This window comes from Podarcis liolepis, assembly GCF_965112155.1.
Source record: "Podarcis liolepis genome assembly, chromosome: 6".
Taxonomy (NCBI): domain Eukaryota; kingdom Metazoa; phylum Chordata; class Lepidosauria; order Squamata; family Lacertidae; genus Podarcis; species Podarcis liolepis.
Genome location: NC_139559.1, coordinates 52,930,902 through 52,958,637, shown reverse-complemented (window position 1 = coordinate 52,958,637; position 27,736 = coordinate 52,930,902). Strand labels below are relative to the sequence as shown.

The 27,736-nt window shown below is 45.7% G+C and overlaps 1 protein-coding gene across 2 annotated transcripts; it reads right to left on the bottom strand.

Annotated features, from left to right (window-relative positions):
* Window positions 1-6,462: 6,462 nt before the first annotated feature.
* Window positions 6,463-27,720, bottom strand: LURAP1 (leucine rich adaptor protein 1). Of its 2 annotated transcripts, XM_083509731.1 has the most exons (3): window positions 18,367-19,373; window positions 8,768-10,643; window positions 6,463-8,681 (listed from the first exon to the last, which is right to left on the bottom strand). In XM_083509731.1, exons 1-2 carry the CDS (start codon window positions 18,565-18,567, stop codon window positions 9,942-9,944), a joined length of 903 nt encoding a protein of 300 aa, XP_083365857.1. In that variant the 5' UTR covers window positions 18,568-19,373; the 3' UTR covers window positions 6,463-8,681; window positions 8,768-9,941. The 2 variants fall into 2 exon arrangements, with proteins under 2 accessions (XP_083365857.1, XP_083365858.1); XM_083509732.1 differs by lacking the exons at window positions 6,463-8,681; window positions 18,367-19,373 and adding an exon at window positions 27,554-27,720 and having other exon boundaries at window positions 8,771-10,643.
* Between the last annotated feature and the right edge of the window lie 16 nt (window positions 27,721-27,736).

The window sequence follows — 27,736 nt, the reverse complement described above, 5'->3', positions numbered from 1 at the left end:
GATGTTCTCATTGATGTAATAAAGGATTGGTAATGTCACAAACAGTTTTACGATCCTGGACCCGATTCCTAGGTAACCATTGGGACATTGCTCTGTCCTTGAAAGTCCCCTGAGCATAAGGCCTACAATAACCTCGTAGTCCTTTTTATTTAAGCATTTAGACATATTTGATTGATAGGTGCTGTTGGAAAAGATGAGAACTGCCAAGGCACTCGGATGAGAAAATTATGTTTTCTGTTGGGGTGGCAGTGGAGGCTAGGAAACTGGAGATCATAATCTGTAGGGGGCAGGCTCTATCGTTGCTCCTTGCAACTATATTTTAAGGATTTCAAAGTGGATTAAGATTCTGCTCGCTTAAAAAATAATGAGGCAGCTGGGGACTTTAACCACAGCATGCAAGCAACAAGCTCTGTTGGTGCTGCTAGATCAACATTTAAAATAAAAAGAAGAAGTGGAACCTGCAACAAAATGTTGCAATGTATTGTCACCTCTAAATCAAGTGTTCCTGTTCAGTGTCTGAGCTAGATTTTCCTTCCAACCAGGGCTCGTTTTCAATGGATTCTCAGCTTTCCACAGCTACTGAGCATGCTCAGCCTTATTTGGATTGCTGGGGGGGGGGGTATGCCCTTTGGGGTTGTTGCTGTTTACAGTTGGCTAGTGCCGGTCCCTAATCTGGCCACCATATTCCACATCTGAATTCTAAATGTGTATTCCTTCTAATTGCTCCCACCCTTCCCAACATGATATAAATTGCCCGATATCCCATGGCTGTGCAGGTGTGGGTGTGGGTGTGGGTGTGGGTGGGTGTATGTGTGTATACTGGCTTGGATTGCTGGAGCCTAGGAATCCATTCTCTGCATCAAGGATAATAAATCTGCAAAGCAGAAAGCCAAACAAATGCAGAGGTGATGGGCTGGAATGCTGCTAGGCAACTGCAAGGAACAAGCTTATGCTAGGTTTGGTTTACATTGGTTGCCACGGGCATCCCTGCTGTAGGCCTCTGCTGTGCCAGCCTCTTTTGCCCTATATTGATGTCTTGTCACAGATAAGCAAAGTGTGTTAGAGCCTAGGGAGAGACTGGGAGCTGCCAGAGTTGCACTTTGGTTGTAACTAAGACATATCTCACACCAAGCACCCTGGCTGTGGCCTGCTAGATGCTGCCAGTTAGTAATTCTTTGGGTAGTCTAGGAGCAACTGCATCCATCCATTGCCTTGAGATTTCCTGGGGTGGCGAGGCAAGGAGAGGAGCCCCAAGGATGTTGCACAGCCCAAATAGAGAAGACCCTGAGAAGAGCCTGGAGCCATGCTCAGCCTCGGGCTTTGGTGGGTCCTCAGGGAAACAGAGTCTTACAAATGTGGGTCAGCTACAGAATATGCCTCTCTGCTTTCCCACTGCTCACACCCAAGCCCCTGCTGTCTTCTAGTTGTCTGGCTGGGTGTCTTTCCTCACAGTCTCTCTTTCCTCTATTAGGGCTCTGTTTATAAGCACACTTGCTCCACTGACCTAAGCCCCAGGAGCACAGCCAGGAAGAGAACGGATGTATTCAAACACAAGACAATTCTCTCTTCTTTTCTTCTACTGGTTAACTCATGAGACAGGTGCCGAGGCAGGGGTGGCACAGATCCACGGGTGTGTGGGTGGCCACATATAATGCAATGCACAGCACCGCTTATCACAAATGCTGATTGGACAATCTGTAGCAAGAAAAAAAGAAATTTGAACTATTTGAGTGAGCAGGGGCGGATTAGATGGAATATTGGAGGAAGGAGGGAGGACAGTGTGGGTGTGTTTAGCATGCCAGCCTCTGCTTTTCTTTTGCTGAAAAGAGTTCTTTCAATTGCTTTTCATCCAATTAGCCAGAGACAAGGGGCTTCTGTACAGCAGCTAGGCTAATGCCCACACTGTCAGCACATTAGGGAGAGACTTGCTTCCAAATGTGCCCCCCTCCATTAATATCCTAGACAATTGTCCCCTTTTTATACACCCTGGCACCAGCTTGGACCCAATCATGCAAATGGGACCTTGTCTCATGGGAGGGGGAGACTGCATGCTCAAGAGAGTCACGGTCGGAGGTTGCTTGCCCTGCCCGGGTCTTGTCTCTTCCTTCCTCCCTGGCCAAGTAACAAACCCCTTAATGTTCCCCTGAGGCAGAGATGGCTACAAATGGAAGCAGAATGTGAAACACTCGGGCTGTGCCCACTTTGCTGGCTCAAAACGCAGCTAATTGTTCTTTTTCTCAGTTTGGATGAAAGCAGGTTTGGAGGAAAACACACCATAAGAAACAACAGATACAGGATAGATAGGGATTGTGGCGAATGTCGTGTACACAGCTCTTCCCAAACCAGTACTGTATTGGAGCACAGTGGCTGCAGAGTAACAGCCTCAGAGTCAGTCAGGTCCTTTCTCCCAGACTGCTTGTGATTCTGAGGTTTCTGTGCCTTTGCACCTTCTCATTTGCTTGGGCTCTTTGGCCATGAAACAATTTAGCAGCAGGTAAGATTTTGTTGAAATACATCTTAGATTGCTTGAATGCTTTTATTTTTGTTCAGTAATGCAGGTTCCCTACCACCAGCAGCATGACAGTATGTCCCTGGAAGCATGAAGCGCTGTGTACTGCACTCTGCCAGATACCACTGCACTCTTTCTGCTTTACTGGCCTCTCCTTATTTAAAACATTTTTTAATTTTTTTTTTTACAGAAGGTAAAAGTGAAAGGACTTCTGCCTGCATAACGGGACTTCTCCCTCTCCTCTCCTGGTGTGCATACCCACCAAACCTGCTCTGTGGAGTTTGGGAAACTCCAGAACAGATTTGGGGGTACAGAGGAGAGGAGGTCCTATTGCACAGGCAGAAGTCCAGATGGGGTGTCTTTATTGAATGGCTGTGCTGTAAAGCACAGTGCTAGCCAGATCCAACCCACCACACACATCCTTTCGGGCCATGGGCCTGTGTCCTGAGACTTCTAAGTACCTAGTAACAGGCTGATGGCTTACACCAAGTCAAACCATTGGCCCATCTAACTCAGTATTGTCAACACTGACTGACAGCAGCTCTTTAGGGTTTCAGGCAGGAATTCTTCCCAGTCTAGCAATGCTCCTGAATGTTGCCATTATTTTCAGGAAACTGGACTGTTTCTCTCCATGCTGATCAGCTGGCAAACCATATCTATGGTCCCATGTCCAGCTGCAGCAGTAATTTAGCATGCCAGGAGGTGGGAAGGCTTATTTGTCCCCATCAGTAATGTAACTGACAGCCATAGGCCCACAAGCAGCATTGCCTCTTTTTAATTATTAAATTTTTTAAAATTAAATTTCCAAAAATAAAGAAAAACATTGCATCTTGCTCCCCTCAGCTAAGCCCTGAGAACGTTTCCCTCTACTCTGAGGCTCCAGCTGTTTAGGAACAGGGCTCTGAGAGGAATATCCTGCCCTGTTCTGTATAGAAAAACATCTGAGGCTACCTCAGTGTTCATTTCACCATGAATACATTTCAGTTCCCCAAGGATATGTGGGCGGAATTATTTTTAGCTCCAAAGATAGTGAAGCAAGGCCCCCCAAAAAGGAAAAAATAGAGCGAGGAATTGACTGCTTGAATGGATATTATGCTTTTGAAGAATAGATTCCACAAGGCTACACATCCAAGGAATGCGCTTGCATGTGGTTAATGTGAATCTCCACCAGGCACCTTGAAGGCATTCCTTTTTCTGGTCAGCCCCTGTTATTATAGTGCACATGCTAGGAGCATATGAATGATCTGGAGTATGTGGTTAATTGCTATAGTCTCCTTACTATTACTTACTAGGGGTGTGCATTTTTTTTGGAGGAATCCTTAGCCAAATCAGGCACATATGTATGGGACAGCTACATATTCCTGCATTGCAGGGGTAGGACTAGATGATCCTTAGGGTCCCTTTCAGCTCTATAATTCTAGGATTTAGAGAGATTCAGCAGGGTGGGTATCCTCTGATGTGCCCTGCACACCAAACTGAATGGCTCTCTAACTTTAGGGATGTCTTGTTTCTCCTGAAATCCCAGAGCACTCAGACTGTCTGTCTCTTTAAAATCATTACATTTCCCCAAGTTCTCCATACAAGGGCAAGTCTATGGCCCATAAGCTGACCTGTATACAGTGGTACCTCGGGTTAAGAACTTAATTCGTTCTGGAGGTCCGTTCTTAACCTGAAGCACCACTTTAGCTAATGGGGCATCCTGCTGCCGCTGCACTGCCGGATCATGATTTCTGTTCTCATCCTGAAGCAAAGTTCTTAACCCGGGGTACTATTTCTGGGTTAGCAGAGTCTGTAACCTGAAGCAACTGAAACCTGAAGCATCTGTAACCTGAAGCATCTGTAACCCAAGGTACCACTGTATATGAGGCAACTGGTTGTTTTTATATTTGCCTGCCTTGCTTTTAACTTTGTATTTTGTTGCTGTTTGATTGTATTTTATTATACGTTACCGTATTTGCATCTGAAGAAGTGTGCATGCACACGAAAGCTCATACCAAGAACTAACTTAGTTGGTCTTTAAGGTGCTCCTGAAAGGAATTTTTTTTATCGTATTTGCATGGTTGCTGTTGTTGTTTTTTAATAAGATATTTATTAAAGTTTCACAAATTATATAGACAAACACAATAATACAAACAAGCACAAACAAAACAAAAAAAACAAGTATAATTTCAAACCCTTATTTTCGTATGACTTACTTCTCCGACCTCCTCGTACCTCCCCTTTCTGCATTCCAATTTCAAATTTTAATTCAGCAAATCCTCACGGTTGCTGTTAGCCTCCTTGAGCTCCATTTGTTGGAAAGGTGGAATACAAATGTAACAAAATAAACAAAGTCTTCCATCTCCGATCCCTGCTTGGGAGAAAGAACCCAAAAGAGTACTCTGAGCCAAGCCCTCACTGATGCAACAGGCACAGCTATGAAACCTCTCTCTGCCTTGCTGACTGTATGTTGCTAGTACAACACTGTCTCCTGCCCAGTTCTTAGTCTTGTGGTCTAGCTCTGACTCAATGGCTGGACAGCTCCCCTGATGTTGTAGAAATATTGCTCCTTACTGTGCTGGACTCCTCACTGGTAAGTTGAGGAGCCCAAGGCACACAGCTCAGAGTTGGTGGGAACTGAATTAGGGAGGGGTGAAAACACAATTAAATACATTAGCAATTCAGAGTTTACTTAACATTTTATGGAGTAGTTGTCTTTGCATCCAAAAGGAAGTGGCAATCACAGCTAATTCCACAAAATTTAATATGCTGGGCTCCATCTGCAAGTGATTGTGTCTATATAAGAAAGCAAAGAGACATCACCAAAGGGAAGACTGGAAATTTTTATTTGATAATATGATTTGCATTATCCCCTGGAATGCACTGGGATTTGTTTTTCTCATGCACAATTGTGGTTTTAAGAATCAACCTCAAGAGGCCGTCTTTCCCAGCTATGCAAGAGAAATGTTCATGAGTTATAAAATGCTTTGCTCCCTGCAAACAGCACAATGAATTCTCCTAGGTGAGAACACTGGAAAATCCCATCAATTTTGTTAGGGGAATAAAAATATTTCAAAAAGGGTCAACATCCTTAAACTCCACCTAGTGATGTGTGCTGTAACCAGATGAACAATACATTAATATTCAAGGCAATTTACTCTGCATTCTAACAATTTGGAGAGAAGCTTCCTTCTGGTCATATTGCCTAAAGAACCTGCATTTCTTTATTTGCCTTATTCTGCAGCATATAGCTTTGTTCTCTGTTTTGAATCATTTGAGGCCATTTCCTGTGCAGGCTTTGGTTTTTCCCAGCCGTGCACCTGCTTGGGACATTCTGTGATCTGGATTGGGTATGTTGAAGCAGCTGCTTGGGCTGTCCAGTCTCTGGGCAGGAAGTTGGACCAGATGAACATTGTTCCCTCTCAGTTTTCGAATTCTCAATTTCTGGGCATATTGTCCAAGTTTTGCAGCAAGTAGGAGTGAACTATATATTTTAAGCAAACTCATCCCAAATGTGAAGCGTTCACATTGTAAGCATCTGTTTGTTCTTAAGTTGCTTTGAAAGCAAATGTTAACCTGCCACATTTGTGTGCACTGATTTTGACTGCACATTTATTCGGATGAAATCAAATATGTACGAACTTGTTTTTGAAATGTCATTTTCAGGCTCTGAAGTCAAAGTTTGCTGATATGAATCGTGATGTAGACTTTATACTGGGCTCTGGTTTCAAGTGACAGCTGAAATTGGCCATAGGCTGCCTATAAGTTTAACCAACGTGGCCTGATAAAGGTGGAACAAAGAACAAGGTGCTTATCACATAACCAAAGTGGTGAACTTTGAAAGTTCATTGGAATATTGGTTGTTTGTAGTACAGTATTTGTTGTTGTGTCACCATTGTAAAATGAATATGGCAGCAAATTAAACAAACCGAAACAATTCCTGATTTCCAAGCAACCCATTGTTGAAACTTGGGGAAAGAAGCATAAAGGATTTTATTGTTCTTGGGGTTGGAAACATGGGCAGAGGCATTAGACAACATTGCTTGTGGAATCTATTCATAATCTTCACATCATTCACTGACCCACACTACTGCTGAAAGCTGGCTTTTTGTCCTTTCAAGCCAAGATGTTGGTATACTGACATGCATACAAAAAGCTTTAAGGGTGGATATAACTGACAGATGAAGCAATATAGGTCTCTTCACAGAGGGCAGCCACTGCTGCTGCTACTGCTCTCATTTCTGAGTTTGGATTCTTCATGTTTTTAAGACCACATAGTTTGTACCAACCCACAGCAGCTCAGAAGAGGATAATGGGGCGGGGGGAGGCATTGGGGGTCAAATTAGATTGGCCATCATCAATTGCATGATTGAAATAAATGTGTCTTGTTCTTAAAATGCATGTACTGTAGTTTATCTTTAAACATGCTGTTTAAATTGCACACACACACACACACACACACACACCCGGTGGTGCAATCAGGATCAGGACTCAAGCATGTGGGGAAGGGACTAACCCTTTTCCAGCCCCGTGTCACAGTTTGAATGAAAAAGGCCTTCCTCTCTAAATTTTGCTCCCCACCCCCAAAAGTAGCAGTTTGGGAAGGAATAGTATCAGGGTGATAACATAGGGGGAAAGGATTAAAGTCCCCCTCCCCACCATTCAAAGTCGAATCCTTTTTTTTTAAAAAAAAGTGACAGTTGCTGTTATACAATTAAGGGTTCTGTGTAATTTCACCCTTTGCAATTCAGCATTACATGGGAAATCTGTGTGTTTTCCTAGCGGCCTGAGAAAACAACAAGTCCTTAAGGTTGTTGATGCAACACTTTGAGGTGTTGTGTGTGTGTGTGTGTGTGTGTGTTTTCCTCATTAGAATTACGTTGAAACCTTCAGGAGAGGGCCGTTGTGACTTTGTTGTCAAAACCAGAATTCAAATGCATAGTGAACTCTGTCATATGCTGGACAGATCTACTTTCATCACACGGCATGCATAGCTGAGTGCTGAACGTTGTATTGCAGCTGAGGAACTGGCGCCTTTAAGAATGATGAGCATAACAGACACGGAAAATTTAAGTGAGCCTTCACAGAAAAGATGGTAAGACCAGATTGGCCGATGTCATTTTGGCACGCAAGGTTCTGAAAGAAAATCTAGGGAGAAGATGGATGCTCCTCAAATATAAAACCATGTTTAAAAGGATTTCAAAGAAAATACCATGAGGATTCAGAATGTAGCATGCTGTGCTGTGAAAAATGGTTTTGAAACTTGCAGGATGAAAGTGCACAGTGGCTCAACAGAAGCACTGCAAAATTATGTAAGGCTGACAGATATCTGGCGTTACTGACAGCACCTGTCCACCCTGCTTTTATGAATTTGACATTGTCTACAATGCTGGCAGGTCAAAAATTGCAGCAATGTGGGGCATGGTGCAGCGAGGAGGAGGGAATAGCAAATGAATTGTCAAACCTTACAGGGAAGAGACTGGAGGATTTGCATCAGAGAGAGTCCAAAATTGGTCCTGTTTCAGCCTTAGCCAAAGTGGGTTAAAGGGACCATTAATTTAAACAAAGCCGAAACTACTTCCGCCTGCTCCTTTATTCCCTTTCTTAAAAAAGAGGAAGATTAGATTTTTGCTTTAGCAGGAGTCAAACGTTGGCTTTATGACATCCCCACAAAATCAGGTAATTCCATCTCCCTCTTACTACAGGGTAAATTGCATGGGAGAAAAGCTAGTCAACTTCTTTGAATCCACACCAGAAACAAAGCACATGGGGTTGAGGAAAACCCAGGTCCCTGGATATCAGCCTGAAGGTAGTGACAAAAGCATATCTGTCTGTGTCTGTGTCCCTCTGTGGAGCTGACACCGGAAAATATGCTGGCTCCCGAACATTTGAGCACACCCTCAGTTCTTCTCCCCAGGATTTTCATTGATCAACTTCCCCCCAATCTGGTGCCCTTCAAATGTTTCCACAACAACAACCCTGTTTGCTCAAGCCAGCATGTAGCAAGGGTCAGGGATGATGGGTGCTATAGTTCAGAAACATCTGAAGGGTACCAGGCTGATGAAGGCTGGCCTTGTAAAATGTGTGAACATCAGAGGGAAGCAGTGTCCTGTCTCCAAGCATGATTCCTGCCCCCCCCCTTTAAGCTTGGAAAGAGATCTGGGGCTTGTTTGTGTACCTCCACAGGCAGTACCTCCACAGGGGGAGGTACTGCTTGGCAGGGGGTTGGACTCGATGGCCCTTGTGGTCTATTCCAACTCTATGATTCTATGATTCTACTTGGGCTCCCTCAAAGCATGGAACTGGGGACAGGGAAATAATCCCCAGAGACATGCTACATTTGGAACACCTTCAGTGCAACAGAGGCACTTCTAGACAAACTTCTGGGGGCCACATCTGAGTGGAGGGAAGAGCCAGGGGTAGAAGTGGGCAGAGCAATAAATGTAAATGTTACCATTGTACAGAGTAGGCACAAATACACACACCTCTATCCTCCATCCAAGCAACCAAGAAGCATTTTCAGAGTTCAAGGACACATTCCAGCCAGACAAAAACACCCAAGGAGGATGCAAAGTAGGACTGGTGAGGGCTGTGGCCACAGAGGAGTGTAGCTGGGGGAAAGCAGTCTGTAGGGGATCCCTACAGGCCAGACAGAGAAGTCTGGAGGTCTGTGCTTGTCCCCTGGATCTGAGTGTCCCCATTCCTGCTCTAGCCCTTCTCAAAGTGCCTTTGATGCCCATCAGAACTGTAGGAATGGTTACTGCCCCCCCCCAATTTCTGCTCCAGCTCAGGTGGAGGCAGCGAAGAGTAGAGAGGAATGCTCATCATGGTGAGTGCTGCAAACAAACCAGAATTTGTTTTCCCCATTCCTTTCTCAAACCTGGGACTTTGCTGAGCAAAGGAGGGATAATCTCCCCATCAAAGTGCATAATAATGAAACAGATGAGAAGGGGAAGTGGTGTCAAAGGCGTGACTCTGCTTCCCATCTGAAACCCACGAACAACTCTCTGTTAACATGAACAGGAAGAATAGGGGGCAGAGTTCTCCCAAGGAAAGCCACATGGGTTGCATCAAGGTATGTGCGCCTCGTTGCTCTTAAGATGAAGATGTTTCTCCAAACCTCATGGATGCGTAGAAGCAGTGATGTGCCACACATGACAACACAGCATCTCTCTCAGAGACTAGAAACATTATTGCACAAGACTGAAGGATGCCGTGATGGAAGGCCAAGAACCCCTCCAACAGGTATCGCTCGACCCAAGAGCTGTTCCTAGAGGTGGTTAATGACAAGGAAGAACCATGCAACTCTATGTTGTGTCCACCAGCAAATGCAGCAAACAGAAGCAACCATTTTGGCAAGGAAGACAGATGGTCCAATCCAAAGTGCAAACTGCTGTAGCTGCATGAGGCCCTGAGCCCATAACCTGCTAGCCCAGGCAGCAAGTCTGGGATGCTACAAGAACGTCACATCGTCTTGAGACTGAACCCACTGCCAATGGGCATCATACTCCAAGTGCCTCCTGCTATTCAACTTGCAGTTCTCCAAGTCAACTTTGCTGCTCCTCAAGGCCTTTGCTGCTGGGCTGCTCAACTGCTCGGCAGCTGCCAAGGGTAACTTAACCTCAGTGCTTTGCTCCAGCCCTGGGACATTTCTGCCCAATATCCCATTGGCCATTGGTGGTGACTGCCCAGCAGCTCTGTTTGGCTCACTTGAACACTGGCTTTTAACGGGGACCCTCTCGAGGCACATTTTGCTTTTCTCTGGCTCTTTCTCACCCTTGGCAGGAAAAGCCCTCTCTAGGTCAGTCTTTGATCTTTCCAGCTCGGCTCTGGCCAGTGGCCTGCCCGGGGTGGAGGACATTATGGGTTCCATGGAAGAGCTTTGCCCATACTCATCCATATCATCAGCAAGTGTGTCCAAATAGCTGCCAATGGAGATGCTGTCCAACTTGTCATTGGGGTCTTGAAGGCTGTTCCAGCTGCCCCGCCGGGATGTCTCCTGACTCTCCACCAGGCTGTACTGGCTGCTGGTGAGGCTGCTGCAGCGGCTGGTCAGCGTCCCTTTCTCCTCCAGGAGCCACTTCACTGCCTCTATGCCCTCGTGCACTGCTACTAGCTGCTGTAGGATCTTGATGTCTACTGCTCTCAGGTAGGCCTGTGGGATAGGAAAGAAAATGCAGTATGAAACTATTAGCTGCAGGAGATATGGAATGGAGGACCTTCTGGAAGGTATATATGTATAGCACAGGAACATGGGAATCTAGCTCAGTCTTGTCTGCATTGACTGTTGGTGAGATTCAGGAAGGGGTTTCTCCTAGCATGATCCTAAGTGGAAATGCTGGGAACTGAAATTGTAGCATTCTGCATGCTATGGCCTTTCCCCTTGGTCACTCAGTGCAACGGCCCTGCTTTCATGAAGAACCACCAAAGTGTTCTGATGATGCAAATATAAATAAATACAGTAACAATGCCAACTGGCAAGGGGTGGTTCTTGGCACTGGACTTCTCTCAGTTGGGCCAGGAGCTTCTCATGTGCTCCATGTGGCAGGCAACAATGAAAACGAGGAAAAAACACCAGGTGGCTGAAATGAAATGCAGCAACAACAGAGGTCTCACCAGAATGCTCCATGTATTGTATGAGAATTTACTGCCCCTCAGGAAAACAATCCCCCCCCCGTCAAAGTTCTCCCAGTTCTCCCAGTTGTACACAGCATTTGCTCTTAAGTGCAGCTAGCACAAAACTCCACGATGCTGTCACAAACTCGGAAGAGAGGCAAGGATCTTGAAAAGCTAGCAAATGATTTGTTTAGAGAAGTTTTGATTTATTAGGCTAGATTCAAAGGCAGTGGTATTGGTAAATGATTCCAGCTGGACAAGATGCCATTGAACTAGCTGATGAGGCATGTGAGCACCATGGACAGAGGAGAAACAGTTCCAACAGCACATAGCGAAACGGGAAAACAAACAGCAGGCCTGTCTTCACCTAGAGACCAAGTGCACCACCAAAGGCCAGTGAAGACCAACACACAGAAAGAATGAAAGCCATCAACTAAGGGCAGCTTGACACATTATGATTTCTGCAGGCAACACCAGCATTACATTAGTGCTTCCCACAGCGGATGTCAAAAGTGTAGGTATAATGTTGACCTGCATCTTTGTGTACAGATGTCTAATCCAATCGGGGTGCATAGCATTTGAAATGTACATAGTTACTGCAAGAAGCACCAGTGTGATACTTGTGTTTCCTGCAGCAACTCCAACATGAAGAGCTGCTCTGAAATGTATGTATAAACATTGAAACCCTCCTTTTCTTCTTCTAAAAGAAAAAGAACTTTAACTAACTAATTGATACCAAAAATCAGTACTGGCGATGAGTGTTAGAGTGCCAGATTCCAATGTATTCAGTGGAGAATAATTAGTACTAGACCAGATCTGTTTCAGGTACAGATGACTTGAATAGATGTAGATATATTCTCACATTTTCTGCTCATGAGCTCAGACATGGAATAAATCCTCCTTTTTTGGAGAGCAGAGTTACCGGTAGTTGGCCAGGGCACTCAGTTGGGCACTTAACAAGGAATGACGAAGCGTTAATCGTGTCCACTTTTCCTTCGATAATACCCCATAGCTAGTTTTGGGTTACAGGTTTCAAGCCATTTTACATGGGCTTGAGGTGGCAAAATAATATTTACATACCAGCAGGTTTGCACTTCCATTGCAGCTGGTCTTGGAAAGGGGAAGTCTGAATGAACAGATGGAGGAACTGTGACTAAGGAAATACTTGTCCAGGAAGTGCTTTTTAAAAACCAGGAAAAGACCAGAGAACAAATGGCAGGTCTGCAGGACATGGATCCTGTTGCACTAATGTATAGTTCTATTTTTGAATAAAGGCAAATAAACAGAACAGCAGCTGTTCTTTAAAGAGATGTGACTGCTTTGTAGTGGCAATTCCCAGTGGGCGGAATGAATGTGTTCAGTCTGAAATTGGATGGATGCAGGCAGTGAGCATAGGCTTCTGAATTGTTTTCCAGAGTCTCTGCTTCCATTGCATCTTTTAAAACATGTTAAGACCTAAATTGCTATAGGTTTAAAGAAAATACAGTGGCAATACAGCCTACATCTCTGGGCTGCACACTTAAATAAAAATGGCTCTGACTGTGATGCAGATTGTTAGGGGAACAGTCTAAATATCCTACTGCATGTGGACCACAGGGATACTCTGGATATGTCCCCCTGGACCTTATAAAAACGTCTGTGCTGATGTTCCCATAGGGCAGCCTTCGTCAACCTGGTGCCCTTCAGTTGTTCTTAGGCTACACTTCCCAGCAGTCCCAACCTGGATGGACAACAGTCAGGGTCAGGGATGATGGGAACTGGAGTCCACTAGGACCTGGAAGGCACCACAATGCCTACCCTAATGTGCTAGGAGCTAGCAACATATCTCCATGGTATATCTTCTATGCCCAGGGATGGTAAAATATGTAAGAATTCAATTTGCTTGATTAATAAGGGACAGAAAACCACCACAAACTAAGAAGGAAGACAAATTCCTTTGTGGGCCAATAATTATGTAAACACACCCAGTTTGATGCTGGGAGAAATGTATAGGATGTTCCACTGGATGGCCATCAGGGTCTTAACTGTGCAGCAGCTGAATTCTTTGAAGTCCCTTTCCAGGATTGTGTCAAACCAATTCACAAAACAGAAAAAAACACTTGTTTATTTTTAGTGTAGGGTGTTTAAGGCCACAATTCATTTCAGTGGTATATTACTGAAAAATACCTGCCTCTTAATGACTGCCAAGTGAATGATCAGTCGAAGTATAAGCTCACAGCATGTTTCTTAAACTTATTTGTTTCCATTCATAACGCACCTATCTTTCATCTAGAACCCAAGCAGGCAGGCATGCGATTCCCAGCTAGTCACCCATCTAGGCATGGACCAGACCCAGACCTGTTTCATTTCAGCAGGGAGGTGGCCTCACGTGCCTTCGGAGTACAATGAGACATTGCAGGATTAAGGACGCTAGGCATTGCAGCAAGTACAGGATTCACTAAGGCCAGTATTCTAAATACCTTACTCTTAAGTGACTTACTTTTGAATAAACAGAGTAAGGTCTGGGCTCAAAGACTGCAGTGAAGTTATCTGATAGCGGTGGAGCCAGGGCTGTACGAAAAGCAAGTTTTAACAACCAGCCGCCAAGCGCGAAGTGGCTCCTTGAAATTGCTGAAACCATTGGGACCTGCAGCTTCTTGTACCAATCATGTACAGATGACAAACTCCCACCCCCTCTCTAAGAACTGCATTAATCCACATTTGGGTACATCTGTGTAACATATTTGCATGGCAAGCACAACATGGGTGGGGATACCATTGCCCTGAGCAAGCTTCCACCCACATATCCAAAGACAGATAAGGAGTCTCATGTGGAAACATGTGCCTCACACATTATTCCCTTCTGCCGCTTTCTCTTACACACACACAATTTAGGCTGAGTGGGAATTTGAACCCTGGTCTCACAGGTCCTGCACTCTAATCACTACACCACACTGGCACCAAACATGTGGAACCACGTTATGTAAAGGTAAAGGACCCCTGACAGTCAAGTCCAGTCGCAGACGACTCTGGGGTTGCGGCGCTCATCTCGCTTTACTGGCTGAGGGAGCCGACGTTTGTCCACAGACAGTTTTTCTGGGTCATGTGGCCAGCATGACTAAGCCGTTTCTGGCGAAACCAGAGCAGCGCACGGAAATGCTGTTTACCTTCCCGCCGGAGTGGTACCTGGAGTGGTAACTGTGCAAACAGTTACATTGTGTTGCTTCAGATCTTGGGCTATATATATAGGCCCAAGATCTAAAGCAATGCAGCGTAACTGTTTACACTTAACCTTAGCCTGAGAAAGAAAGGAAGAATACAGAAATTGAGACAACCTGGTGATTCTGAGTTCTGTGCGCCAAGGCCTCTCAGCTGTCATATTTATGGGCATGCTAAGTTCCCCGGCTCTCTTACACTGACAAGTACCATATCTGCCTGCTTATCTGTTCAAAAGCAAGATGCTAAGGAGAGCTTTAGCAAAATGAGCCATGATTTGCAAATAATGTTGAGTAGTACAAAGAATTGGTTGGGTGTTTTTTTTAAAAAAAAGATACTGGGATTTCATTCCTCCCTGCTTGATATCTCTCAAGTGCTGCTGCAGTGGCACAGTGTTCGCCCCAAAGGCACTTGGTATTAATATTAATTAGTGATTAATGGGGATCAAGCAGCACATTTTCTGGTTTGATCCAAATCCCAACTTTCCCAGGGATTAAGAACAGACACAAACTTCCCCTTTGTGCTTGCCGCTAGTAAAATCAGGTCCCTCTGTCTTTTAGGATTGTAACCAAATTGAGAAATCAGTTGTGCAAAGTACAATTAGAATCCAGCTGCACTGGCTGCCAATTAGTTTCTGAGCCCAAGTCAAAGTGTTGGTTTTGACCTATAAAGCTTTAAATGGCTCAGGACCACAAGAACTGCCTCTGCCCCTATGAACTGACCAAACCCTGCGATCATCATCTGAGGCTCTTCTTCATGTGCCTCCTCTACGTGAGATCTGGAGGGTGGCAACATGAGAACGGGCATTTCTGCAGTGGCTCCCTGTTTGTGGAATGCTCTCCCCAGGGAGGTTTGGCTGGAGCCTTCATTAAACACCTTTAGGCACTAGGCAAAAAAAATATTCCTCTTAAATAGACCTTTGGCTGATTAGCATTCAATGCCCTTTTAAATGTATTAAGGGAGGGGAGATTATTGGTTTGCTTTGGTTCCTACTTATTATGTATTTTGTGCTTTTCATGTTGTAATTTTGTGTTTTGACTCGCCCTGAGATCTGTGGATGAAGGGCAGTATACAAATTTAATAAAATGAATGAATGAATGAATGAATGAATGAATGAATGAATGAATGAAAATTTTAGCCTCATCAGCGTATGTGCAACAAACCCCTGACTTCAGTCTAAATAGAAAATATCCCACTTGTTTCAAAAAGACTTGATCCAATCCAGCAACTGGTCTAACTTAAGGGTGAAGAGCAGGAGTTTTGATGAGACAAGAAGTTCCCAGTGCAAGTTACCGTATTTTTCGCTCTATAACACGCACCCAACCATAACACGCACGTAGTTTTTAGAGGAGGAAAATCCGTAGGCATGCCACCCGTAGGCATTTCCTCCATAACACGCACAGACATTTCCCCTTACTTTCTAGGAGGGAAAAAAGTGAGTGTTATGGTGCAAAAAATACGGTATATCTCAGCTATAGCTCACTAAGTGACCATAGGTTACCGTCATTCTCTAGCTCCATCTCAGTTAGAGGATAGTGAAACTGGGCCATCCACAAATCTTTGCAAAATTCACTACTGCAGTTACAGCTAGCTACCGTCTCATGTTCCTGAGGTTAGTAATTCCCCTTTGGGGCAAGTAGCTTACCAGACCCACTGCTTATTTGACTAAGAAACATCTAGGTATGTGCAAATGGATACAGGCAGGCTACACTGATATTTTATTTTATTTGCATTCATATGGAAGGGTGTGTCCCAAGGCAGTGGGACTCGCCATATTTGGAAATCAGTCTCCAAAGTTAGCATTAGCTCTAAGCTAATGTATCCCAACTGTTTTCTTCCCCCATTTCTCAGCATCCTTGCAAATAAAAATACCTCAGCATTTGAAACTGAATGGATGATAAATGAAGCTGAATGCCGCCTTCAACCTCCTCCCTGCAGCCTTTCTACCAGTTCAGAAACCTCAAGAGCATCTTTCTCATGCTGTGGAGCAGATGTATCCCTTAGGCAAAGAGCCAGCCAATCTGTGGAGGACAAGAGGCTGTACCCTTGTATACTATTTTCTCCCTGAGGAAGCAATCTAACAATAAACCACATTTCTTATTGTTCTCTTTTTTATGCTGATGTCTGGGAAAGGATCACTTCCATGCCAAGATCTAAGTGGAAGATAATAAAAGGCTCAGAATAATTTCATCAGCAATATCTATGGATTAGATTGATATTCCTGCCGTTTATTGCATTTTTGTCACATTAACAGGCAAGTTGGAAAAGGCTCCTGGCAGTGGTTTGGGTTCAGTTGTATTTGAACTCACCTGGAAGTAAGCTCCATTGAAGACAATGAGACTCACTTCTCAGTAGGCATGTATATTGGATTGCATCAAAAGTTTGCAGACAACAACATTTAGCATTTGTACTGTGGATTTAAAGTGTTTGAAGCATTTCATAGTCATTATTTTTTAGCAATTCTTAAAACATTCCTGTAAGGTGGACCACTGTTAGGATCCCCAGTTGCAGAAGAGAGGCTGAGGCTAAGACTGAGTGACCTTAGTAAGCCCATGACTGAGATGAGATTTGAGCCATGAGCTTCTCTGTTCATAGTTCACAATCTTAGCAACAACACTTTGCCACACACATTATCATAGAATCATAGAGTTGGAAGAGACCACAAGGGCCATCGAGTCCAACCCCCTGCCAAGCAGGAAAGCATTATATTTATATAGCATGTGTCTGTATATGTGTATATGTATATAGTGCAAACTGCAATCCTACGCATGCTTACTTGGGAGTATGTCCCACTGCATCCAATGGTGCTTTACTTACTCTATGTATCCTTAGCTCTTCAGCATCAGTCCATCATCAAATATCCCGTTCTAGCCAATATCTCAAAAACAGACATTATAGAAAGAGTATGTGCTTAATCAGTCCAGATTCCCAATGAAATCACATTTCCACTGAAATACTGGCTGAATTGACACCATGGGTCCCGAGACCCTCAGTTGGTCTGTGAAACGGGGACTCGGGACTTGAAATGCCTTCCTGCCTCCAGCATCTGAAATGCAGGGAATCACTCCGGTTGTTGCTCAAACCCCATCGCTCCCAACCAGCATGGCCAGTGGTTGGGGATTATAGGAGTTGTAGACCAACAACATCTGGAGGGCCACAATCCCACAGCCACTCTCTCATGGCAGGAGATGGCAGGAAAAACATAGAAAGGGAAAGACTGGTTGATTATTGCTAGAAGCACCGTTCCAGCAGAGTCACTTATGACAGGCAAAACATGGTTTGTGTGCATTAGAACTGGTTTGCTGTGACCTGAGGTTCAAGTGGAAGCAGCCACTTATCGCAGATGCTGCAATACTGGAGTTCCTGCATAAGTAGGGGGTTGAGCTGGATGACCTCTGAGACCCCTTCCTATGATTCTAATGATCAGCTGCTACATGAATTGGAATGAAAAGATGCACGTATAAATGGTTGGGGTGCAGTTAGCAAATGTAATGTGATGCAAATGTAAAGTAACAGATCCTCTGGATAAATGGACCTCCCTCCCCAGCAAAGAAATGATGCACGCTTATTGTCTCCAAACATTTAGGTTTAGAAAACGCAGATTCTCAATCCCACACTGGAAGGCACAGTAGAGGTGGAACTTGGACAGAGTTGCCCAGCACTTCTCTCACACAGGAAAGGAGGACTGTATGAAGAAGTGGATGGTGGCAAATCCTAGCAGTGAGGATGGGGAGGCACTGTCCACCTACCCCCGAACGGCCATGTAGCCCAGTGGGTACAGCATGCGTTTAGAAGGTCCCAGGATCTCTGCCAGAGCTGGGAGGAGACCTCTGCCAATCAGAGGAGGCATGCAGGGCTGGAAGGACCAATGGTCTGAGTTCATGGGAAGGCTTTTTTCATACACCACTGAGCTGTTAGGATGGGAATGAATCGTTACCCCGTTCTACGGGAGCAGGGAGGGCGTGCTTCTAGCTCCATCGATAAAAAGAAAAGAGAGGGAGTTTCGAGTCGTGCTTTTCCCCTGTCACCCCACAGGTAACCCCAAAAATGGGGACAGCATAACTCACCAGCTCCAGCTTCAGTGCCTTGATCTTCTCTCCCAGGCCGTGGCGCAGACCCCGGCTGGGGCTGCTCCGGAGCAGATGAGCGGCGGGATCCTCCCTGAGCCAGCGGAGCAGCCCGTCGGGGGCCTTCTGCCCTACTTTGCTCTCCAGATCCTTCAGGTCGTGGGGCAGCGGGAGCTCGGCGCAACTCCCCGGGATCTCCATGCCCAGGAGACTGGAGCCGCCTTCCGATTGGGGAAAGGGGCCCTGCCTGGAGCAGTAGGAAGCCAAGGACCCCCCTCCCTAACTCCTTCCCAAAGTCAAAGCGGGCGGGCTCTACATGCGCTCGCAAGTAGCAACGCGCCTCGCTGCTTAATCAAGAAATTGGCAGCCAGCGCCTCGGCCTGCACCCCAGCGCACCCCAAAGATCTGGGGCGGGGCTGGGGTGGTTCAGCAGGCAGCAAAGCCTCCCGCCCCAAGGATCCGGGGTGGGCCTCACTCTGCAAACATCTCGGCTCCCAACTCTCCCCACTTTCCGATCTCTCTTTTATCACTGCTCCCCATCTGGGATTTGGCCAGTTATGAAACCCCCTTTGCTTCGCTCTTGCCTTCTCTAGGAGAGGCGGAGGGCAGCTGCCACCCTTGCTTTCTCCTTCCAGGACCTTCGGGAGAGGCGGACACCCACTTCTGGCTTGAGTTGACAGGGGGCTCCCTGCAAAAGTTGCCGCCCCACGCAGCAGCAGCGGGAGAGCGGGGAAAGGGCTGCCGCCGGGAGCTGTGGAGCTGTCTGTTTTCCAGGCAGCCCCGAAGGACAAAAGAGATCCCTCGTCCCTTTAGAGAGTCTCCTCCCGCGCGGGGCCGTCCGGCAAAGGCAGGTCACCCAGTGACGTCCCACGCGGCTCCTGCTGCTGCTGCTGCTGCTGCTTCAGCCTCTCCCACCTGCCCGAGCAGGGATAGGAAAGCACAATGCAGAGAAACAAACTGCTACAAGCCCGGCTACCGTAATGCACCTCGGATAAGCGCATCATGACGCTGCTGCCTTATTTCCCCGCGTGGAGAGCCATGCTAATAAAACACACTGGTAGGCAAAACGGTTTAAAAGCTGAACATCCCGTTTAGCCTCCTCGCTTTCCCGTGCTTCTCCGTTGCGCGCTCGCCCCCCACTCTGGTCTGTCTTTCTTTTATTATTACATTGATATCCTGACTTTCTTCCAAAGTTGAAGGCAAGGTGGCTTGATCTCCCTGCCAAGCACTGACCAAATCTGCTTAGGGTCCTCAAAGTTGATGTTGCGTCATGGGTTGGTCGGGCTATGTCCAAGATGTCCACAAAACCCATCTACTATGGTTTGAACAGAGACCGTGGCTGCAGACAGACAACAGTTTCTAACAGGGAGTTTAGTGTTGCGTTGTGCACTTTCCATCCCATCCTTTGCGCAAACGGAAGAGCGCTGAGTGGGAGGCAGTGGAGCCTGGTGCCCATAGGGCAAAAGACAGGGAGGCCAACAGCAGGGGGAGCCAATGACTGGTGGAACTGGAGCCAATGACAAGCGGAGTCAGCTTCTCCTTTTATCCACACCATTCTCTCTGCTGTGTTCTATTAATTAGGGCAACCCAAGGAGACAGAAGCCTCTGCCTAGACTGGACTTCTCTGTTGGCATGACTATCACCACCCTCAGTTGCTGCAAGGAGGCAGAACCCCACTGACCATTCTATGGTCCTGAGGGCCTTAGTTATTCTCAGTCCAAAACCCACCAGCAGATTCTGCCTCACTGATTTATATGCAAGAAAGAGACCTGAAGGGACGAGGCTGGAGGTCTCTTTGTGATATTACTTTTCTCCATGACAGCTGGAGACATTAATAATAAATCCGGGCAGAGCAGATAGGCTTACTCCAATGGTTTTCAGCCAATGTGCTGTGGCACCCTGGGGTGCCTTGAATAATGGTCAGGGGTGAGGCAGGCAACACCAACCTCCTTCCCTCTTTCTTTCTTTCTTTCTTTCTTTCTTTCTTTCTTTCTTTCCTTCTCTCCCTCCTCGGATGCCCTCTCGTGTCTCTGCCTCTGCATGCAAGGCTGTTTGCTGCAGCAGCCCTGGCTACAAGCTCCCTTGGCAAATGATGCCTCTGGGGCTGGCCAAGGGGTGCTGGTTGCCAGGAGCTGAGGTGGCCTCGGAGTAAGCAAGCAAGTGGACAAGGGAGCCCAGCCAGCCAGTCCACCAACCCTTGCAGTTGGGAATGGACGGACAAGTGGGAGGCTGGGCAGGCAGACAGGTGCTGCGCTGGCCTTTTTTGTGCCTGCTGTGTGCAATGCCTGCCTGGGAGCTGAGTGCCAGGTGCTGAAGGGGTGCTCTTCTGCAATGCAGGCCTGGCAGCACCCACTGCTGCCTCTTTGGGGCAGGGCAGGAAGCCCAGAGGAACCCCAAGGATAGTGGAGGCTGAGGGAACACTCCACAAGAGAGGGTGTTCGAAAAAGGCTTGAGAGGCTGCCAGCTCTGCAGGCAAGGGGTGACATAACTGGGCTCCTGAGCCCCACAGGGGTGCCGCAGAAAGAATGTAGTTGGTCAAGGGAGCCGTTGACGCAAGGGCCACATTTCCTCTTTGGCAACCTTCTGAGGGCCACATTCATGTGGTGGGTGGAGCTAGAGGCAAAAGTAGGCAAAGCAACAGGTATGCCTTTTCCCTTTGTACACAAGTTATGGGTTTCTGTACACACACCTATTCACAAGTACCTGCCTATCCTCCATCCTAGCAATGCAGAGGCATGTTCACCACTCAAGGACATATTGCGCCCTGGCAGAAGCACTCAAGTGCAGCAAAGTGGCCTCCCAGTGGCCAAACAGAGAGGCATGGAAGGCCACATTCAGCTGCTGAATGTATCCCACTCCTGCTCTAATGAATCTTATGGAATCTGCATGGGGCCAAACTGCATGTGATGATGACAGCAGCCTCATCTCATTAAATGCAGGGCCTGCCCCAGTCAGGTGTGCCGTAAAGGAGACAGAGGTGTAATCTGAGGGGTGCAGAGGCAAGGTGGATGACATCTCCACTGCTTTCCTCTCCCTGCCCCACCCTGCTCTGTTCCTGCAGTCTGTGCCCCCAAGGTAAATTTTCTTCAACCTGGACTTGAATACTAGAAGTCAACCTAAATAGGAGAAAAGTGACTGGCGGGGGGAACAGTGGCTGGGAAAGTGTTACACTCCCCTAACCCACATCTTTTTGAGCATTAAATTGCATTTCACCCCTGCTTTATTCATGATTAGAGAAGCATAGTGTTTAAAGCCACTGCCCCTTGTACGTACATAGAATAAAGGTGGTTATTTGGACAATAAGAGGTTTCTTTGAAACTTGTTGGAATATTTCCCAATAAGCATTGTTTTGCACCATTTTGGATTCTTTGTGATTGTGACACGACCCTCCAACACTGGGGGCCCCTTTGGGGAATGATCAACGTTGCCCTTGCAGGGAAATTGATTCAGTTTAGAATCTAGACCAGCAGGGGATTTCAGATCAATGAACCAAATCAGCTATCCCCTTTCATCATCCCTAAGCCAACTCCTTTGACAAGTTAAATAACAAGATTGAGCCATCAAGTGGGGAGTAGGGGAAGGAGGCGTTCTTACTTCTGCATAATTCTGTGCCTCCCAACACAGGAAGAATATAAAGCATTAAATTGGCAACTTTCCCATAATGGATAGCTTTCTGCTCGCTGCACTCTGTGGCTTCATGCTCTGATGAAACCAGCTGGCACATGGCAAGGCACTGCAGCGCTAGCACATGGTTGCAATATCTCATTGATGCAATTTCTGTGGGAAGACATCTAAGCAGCCATGGATCGCCTTCTATCATGCAAACATCCCAGCACCGTTTAAGGCTCCAATTGTATCTGGCACCTTTTTCTGGAAAAATAGTAGTGTGTGTGTGTGTGTGTGTGTGTGTGTGTGTGTGTGTAATCTTCTGAACCGCCCTGAGATCTTTTGATGAAGGGTAGTATCATGTAGGTAGGTAGGTAGGTAGGTAGGTAGGTAGATGATAGATGGATTGCGTTTTAAGTTTGTTATTTCTCTCTTTGGAAGAAAGCAAAGCAGTTTTCCTCTGCATGCCATTGCTGAGAATCACAGATGGGCAGACTGTTGTCTCAAGACTCAAGTCACCTCCTAATATTCTGCCGGAATACCTCTAAGGGCATTCAAAGTCTTGACATTCTCATTTGTTTGTTTGTACAATATGGTAGGCACTTTCAAAATGCTGGTGCCATGATAGGTGTTATTTCAGGGCAGCTTGTGGAGTGCAGACTTCAAAGCCTGGGCTGGTCTCACTCCAGGTACAACAAAAGAGCCTGCATGCACTGGAGAAAGTGGGTGTTCGCTAGATGGAGATCCTTCATTCTTCAATAGAACTGTTCCAATAAAGGAGAGGTATGGCACTGCAATCACATGAGCAGCTACTTAGGACCCCTTCAGACATCCTTTATACTGTGCACTCATTATGACTTGTATTGATGCAGCTATACACTGTCTTGCTTTTAATTCTGTTTGTGCTTGCAAGAGTTCTGGGGCAGACATACTGCTTCGTTTCCAACCAGTGCATGTCCCATAACATCCTGCTGAAATCCTATAACAAATCCTGTAACATTTACCCGAGGTGGTTATCACCAGTGGAGGCCAAGGCTCGAAAAAGACCCAATATGGAGGCCGGCTGGCCGAAATATTGGGAAATAATAGAAAAAATTGGAGACAATTGGAGGCTGCAGAGCTTTGAAAAAATAAAGAATAAGGTGCAAGATTGGTTTCATTATGCTCAAATTCAAGAAGTTTTTAAGTTGGATAAAAAAACAGGATTCCAGGTGGAAAAATCGAAAGTAGAGACAGAACTGTTAGAACCTAAGACTAAGGTACTTTCGAAAATGTATGACTTGCTGCTTAAATGGAACACTCAGGATGAGACAGTCAAATCAGCCACGATAAAATGGGCACAGGATATTGGGTACAACATTATGTTTGAAGACTGGGAAAGGTTATGGACCACTGGAATGAAATTCACGGCATGTAATGCCCTGAAGGAAAACATTATGAAAATGATATATAGGTGGTACATGACCCCAGTCAAGCTTGCAAAAATATATCACCTGTCTTGATAATAAATGTTGGAAATGTAAGGGGGCTGAAGGGACATTCTTTCACCTCTGGTGGACCTGTCCAAAAGTGAAGGCCTTCTGGGAAATGATTTATAATGAGTTAAAAAAGGTGTTTAAGTACACCTTCCCCAAGAAACCAGAGGCCTTCCTCCTGGGCATTGTTGGCCAGAAGGTGCCAAAGAAGGATAGAACTTTTTAATGTATGCAACTACAGCAGCAAGAATACTCATCGCAAAATACTGGAAGACACAAGATCTTCCCACACTGGAAGAGTGGCAGACGCAATTGATGGACTATATGGAACTTGCTGAAATGACGGGCAGAATCCGAGATTTGGAAGAAGAAATAATGGAAGAGGACTGGAAAAAATTTAAGGACTATTTACAAAAACACTACAAGTTGTATGAATGTTAAGAATTTGCATGATTCGGAAATTTTAGCTTCAGTAACTAGATTTGGTGAACAGGAAACTAAGTTATAAGTAAGACAAGGTTGAAATTTAAAGTAATATTATGTTTATTTTAAGGTATAAGTAATTGACAAAAAGTACTTTAAATCCAGAAATACAACATTTGAAAGATACAAGTAAGATATGAAACAAGGTAATAATTTGCTGATATTTTTATTGTAAAGAACGCAGGGTGCGGGAGATGTGGGGAAGTCCAGTTGGATATGTAAAATGTTTTTGAAAGTTGGATTTTTTTCTTTTCTTTCTTTGTTTCTTTGTTTCTTTTCTATGTGTCTTATATTTCTGACTTTGTATCTGAAAATGTAATAATTTTTTTTAAAAAAAACACAAACAAATCCTGTAACATTTATAGCACAAATGTTGCAAGGTGTCCCAATTTTGTTGCAATGCCGTGATAACATTGGAGAAGCAGCTGATAAAGCAGCATGGTGTGTGAACAGTCCACTATAAGTCTACAACTAATGCACTATTATTGTATCAATGACATGTTGCAGAATATACAAAAAGCAAACCAAGAAATGCAGTCCCCGCCAGTCTGGAGGGACCCTCAACCACATTGCATCCTACTCCTTTTTCATCACATATTGCTGTAGAAGCATCAAGCATGCAATTTCCTCCCCAGAGGAATGGGTGGTTACTAATCCTAAGAAGTGTCTAGGCACCTAGTACCAAGATGGGATACTTAGTTGGATGGGAGGACGTGCTTGACCTGGTGAACCTGTTCATACTTTTTGACAGCTGTGGCCTCTTCTTTGTCCTGGAGTTTCTATTTGTCAATTACACCAGTCTGAATGGCTAGTAATTAGCAGAGCGATCTGGCTTCCCTTCTGGGAAATCACCCTGCTTAGTACAGCCAGACACTACAGGGCGATGCCTGGAGGAGCCAGCCAACCATTAAATTGTTAATCTGCTTCAAGGGGCCTAGCAGACTCCAGCCCACCCATGCACAGAGGAGGGGGGTCAGAAAGGACAGAGGAAGGTGATAAGACGCAAAGGAGGCCAAGGATCTCCTGCATTTAGAGGTTGTGTGGAGGCAGCAATTTCAGCAGGAGCAGCTGCACCAGCCAAAATTCCATATACTGCCCCAAATGGGCAGGGGAAGAAGAAGAAGAAGAAGAAGAAGAAGAAGAAGAAGAAGAAGAAGAAGAAGAAGAAGAAGATCCCCAGTCTGCCTTGGCCTGGAAAAGAATGCAGTTATGACCCTGTGCCAAGTCTGGCCAGATGCAAAGGATGACAAGGTGCCTCTATTTTTAATTTCTCCACCCTTGTATTAACTGTTTCCCTCTTCTCAAGGGCTCAGGAGCAGCTGGCCACCCTACCTGTTCTCTGACACAGCTTGGAAACAGAATGAAGTATTCTGATCCCACACTCTGTAAGAGAGACTCTCGTACATGGGCAGCATTCTAGTTACAGACAACTAAATAATGAAGCAGCTTCTCTGTGAACTAACGGAAAGGTCAGATTGAATGTTTAGCCATACCAATAAACTATACCTAAGATCAAATTCATTTTCATGTCTTGATAAGCACTACAGAGGATAATTCAACAGAGAGTCATTGTGCTTCATTCATGCACTCATATACAGTACTGCCTTTCTGCTATGGCACCAAAAAGTGATTCACAATTTTTAAATATAAAAACAAGCAAAAGTTCTCTCTGGCTGGCTGGTCAGGAGCCAATTAAACTTTTTTTTCCTGGTATCTTGGATGCAGCAGAGAACAGACACAGACACTCAAACCTAACAGGCGGAAACGATTTCCATGCATCTGTAAATAAGCTGTAAGACACCAAAACAAAAACTAATGAAACTATTTAACCTTACCTCTGAAGATTTTTTTTCCTTGAACAAGGCTGCTTAGCTTCTGTCCATGTTATTATGCCGCCACCCAGTGGTGTAATGATGCAATCTCCCCCTAATTGAAATTAGGACTGAATCCGTATAGGCTCAACATGTGAAAGCAAGAGGAATGTGTCTGCTTTCCTTGCATCCCACCTCCACCAGTTGCAGTAGCCATGGGTGCACAGAGCCTATAGCCCAATGCATGCATTATGTGCAGGGTATAGTTGCACAGAGAATGGAGCAGGGCTGCACTTTCAACCTACTTCTAATGCTGGCTCTTCCTTCTCCAACAACTAGGTGTGCACAGTTAGCTGCAAGGAAAGCCCAGCATGGGAGCTCCTGCTTAATGGGACTTCTCTAAGTAAACTTGTGTAGGATTGGACAGTAGTGGTTTTTTGACTGCTCCAACATGGGAATTCTTCTGTTATTTGTTTCACTCTAAAAATGTCGGTACGACTATCATATTCTCAGGGTTAGCATTTTTCTTTAAAGACAATGACTTAATAACTATTGAGTTCAATATTTTATTTTAGGAAATTCTAAAAGCTGAAATTATATATTGTGTTTCTCCAGAAGCCTCAATGGGGCTTGCTTCTCAGCAGGCACTTGTAGGACTGTGCTGAGAACCACCTGTAGCTGAAAAGGGCTCCAATGAGCAGAAGTTTAAACCATCACTGCTCCTTGATGGAGCAAGGCAAGGGAGCCTGTGGTGCTTCAAATATTGCTAGACTAAAAAACCCATTATCCCTGCCTATTGGCCATGCTGGCTGAAGCTGGTGAAGTCTAACAACAGTTACAGGACCACGGGTTCCACATCCCTGGATTATGTAAATTGGGTGGGACTTTTGTGTTGTCTAGATGAAAAAAAATAGATGGGGGAAAAAGAAACAGGAGGGGCACTGTGTGAGAGAGGCAATTGGGTGGGATTTCCCCCCCTTTGCATCTCCTTTCCTAATGTCATTTTAAAATAAGGTTACCAGACATCCCCGTTTCCTGGGGACAGTCTCCGGATTTACAAATCAGTTCCCTGACGAAATCCATCTATTTAGTAGGAAGTTGAAAAGTGTCCCCGGATTCATTGAAAAAAATCTGGTAACCTTATTTTAAAAGTTCTACCCTTGAGGCAAGAGCATTCATACTTTCAATCCCTCTCCAACTTTATTCCTCTCTTTGAGCTCTTGGAATAGGACATCCTTAAAGCACTGGATAAACCTATGACATACTAAACACTCGCCTGATAGTTTAGTGTGTCATGGGGTTTTTGTGTGTGTGTGAGAGAGAGCGAGAGAGCGAGCAGAGAACCTAAAAGTGCCACCTTACCATTCTTGAAGAATGCTCTAAGGGTGTAAGTAGCCTTCTGGCCAGCAGAAACGGCTGTGGTCATCTTTTATCCCCCCCCCCCGCGCCACATTCATCCAGAAATGTGGCGCAATCGAGGCTCCCCTTCTAGCTGGGGGCGACTAACGATCCTATGGTGCGCGGTTTTGAAGTCGCACTAGCCTCAGAAACTAACGTGTCGTGTTTCTCGGGATTTGCACCCACCCAGCAGAAGTCGACTTCAGGAAATCTGTCGCTGCCTTTTAGGTAACTCCTTAGTGTACCCACTTGTTACACGTGTGTGCGCGCGCGCGCCCTCCTTCCCTCTCTCTCCCTTTATACACGTGTCCTGGAGAATATGCTGCAGAAGAAGCAGCTTGGCTTCGGATCGAGGTTTTTCGTTTTTAGCCAACCTTTGGGGGAACAGATCTTGGCACGCCTGCCTGCCCTCGCCTGCTCGGGGCTCCAGCCTGCGGCTTGGAAAGAAGACTCCTCGTCCTCCTCGCCTGTTGCGCTCTTTCGAGGAGGGGCCGGCGCTTGGATCGGCGGCCAAGGGGGCCAATGGCACTGCTGCGTCCCTGCCATGCGGCGCCTTCTTCCGCCCATCGACAAGCAAGCCGAAACCTCCGCGGCTGC

Bases quoted from the DNA above. Each gene is read 5' to 3' on its own strand.
- LURAP1 (XM_083509731.1), bottom strand. From the start codon at position 18,567: ATGGAGATCCCGGGGAGTTGCGCCGAGCTCCCGCTGCCCCACGACCTG. The intron at 10,644-18,366 runs GTGAGTTATGCT...CCTATCCCACAG, and splicing joins AGGCACTGAAGCTGGAGCTG to GCCTACCTGAGAGCAGTAGA.